Source organism: Cryptomeria japonica, chromosome 2 (assembly GCF_030272615.1).
Source record: "Cryptomeria japonica chromosome 2, Sugi_1.0, whole genome shotgun sequence".
NCBI classification, from domain to species: domain Eukaryota; kingdom Viridiplantae; phylum Streptophyta; class Pinopsida; order Cupressales; family Cupressaceae; genus Cryptomeria; species Cryptomeria japonica.
The window spans coordinates 371042575-371044181 of NC_081406.1; the positions used below are offsets into that span (position 1 = coordinate 371042575).

Below are 1607 nucleotides of genomic sequence, written 5' to 3' on the forward strand. Positions count from 1 at the left end.
TTCCATTAAAAAGAGCATCGGGTTTTACAAAATGAGCGTGTCGTCTGTAACACGCCATAATCCCTGACCAAAAAAAGCTGAGTTTTCCTAGAAACGCACCTTCTGTGTTTTTTCTTTGCTTTACTAAGAAAAGCCTCTCCATACGGCGTTCTAATTGTGTTTGTCTTTGCTTTACTAAGAAAAGCCTCCCCTCCTATCTTTCTTTTTACAGCATGGCGGCTTCTTCAGAGAAAACCGCGCCATCAAATAATAGGCAGGGCGGAGGGAACAATGAAATTGTTGAGGTTTATTCAATACCCATTTCAACGAAGAAGCGCAAGAGAGGAGAGGAGTCGAAAAATGAGAGGCATACAAGTAGCAAAGGCAAGGAGAAACAAGAAAAACCTACACCCGCCTCCGCTGCAAAGAAAGTCAGATTCCAGGAGGAGGTAACAACTGAGACCAAAGAAATTGATGAAAGGGAAAACAGCATTTTGAAAAGGAGAAAAGAGAGCAGTCTGGTGGAGAATGATAAAAAAAAAGATGAAGGGAAAGAAAAACACTCAAGTGTTGAGGTAACGATTTCGAAAAACTCTTGTTTATTATCATTTTAATGTATATATGTTTTTTGTTTATAGTGGCATTAAAATTTGAATTTGATGGTGGTTTTCAAATCCAAATTTCAAATCAGGTGCTGGATCACATTCACACCAAGAATATGATTGAGGGGTGTGTGAAATCTATGATAAGTGAAGCAAAACAAGAATTTGGGAAAGAGAACAAGAGTATTATGGATGCCTTTCAAAATAAGGCGAGACAAGGAAATGAGAAGCGCAAAGCGTCAGCCTCTTACAAGCACAGGGCTGATATGTTTGATAGTTTACCTTGTTCTCATTACATAAGAAGCGATATGTTGGAAGCCCCACTGAATGATTTTGAAATTGAAGAACTAAACGAGAAGTGGCGGCAGGTGCAAGAAACTGAGTTGAAAGCTAGGATTGGACGAGCTGCGTTAATGAATGAAGAACTGCAAATGAGGATGGCGCGAATTCGTAAGGAGTCGAATGATAAAAGTTGTTAGGGTTTTTGTTCTTAGACTAGACGCTTTGCATGTGAAGATTTTATGTTGGCAGTGAGTTAACTGCTGTTCAAACTTTAGACCTTGTTTTATTGCATTTTGTTATATTGTTCTATCTTTAGCAGCAACTCTAATTTCAGCTAAAGTGTATAGGCTAGGAAATTTCCAGTTTTTGGCAGTTCGACTGATGCAAGATAAGATGCACGTACCGTTCTTAGCCATCTTCATCTAAAGAAAATGCATGGGTATAAGACTTGAATGATATCTCATTTCTATTTTAAGCTACTGCAATATATTTCTAAAGGCAGTTGTAGTTTTTTTTTCTTTCAATCAGTATAAAGAAAAGAAATAGTTGTAGATTTGAAAGTTAAATACTCTGTATTCTCACCATTTGCATTTTCAGCAGTATGTGTTTGTAGATTAGAATAGTCAGAGATTATTGTTTTTTACCATTTGCATTTTCAGCAGGATATTGTATTTTGATTGTTGAGTAGTGAGTACTAAGCATTTCAATTGTGTGAATACCAAATATTGTAGTCCGTTTTGCTTT

The 1607-nt window shown here is 36.9% G+C and overlaps 1 protein-coding gene across 1 annotated transcript; it reads left to right on the forward strand.

Annotated features, from left to right (window-relative positions):
* Positions 1 to 212: 212 nt before the first annotated feature.
* LOC131057640 (protein MNN4-like) lies at positions 213 to 1088 on the forward strand. Its single transcript, XM_057991792.1, has 2 exons — positions 213 to 554; positions 671 to 1088. The coding sequence occupies exons 1-2, from the start codon at positions 213 to 215 to the stop codon at positions 1058 to 1060; spliced, it is 732 nt and encodes a 243-aa protein (XP_057847775.1). The 3' UTR covers positions 1061 to 1088.
* The last annotated feature ends 519 nt before the right edge of the window (positions 1089 to 1607 follow it).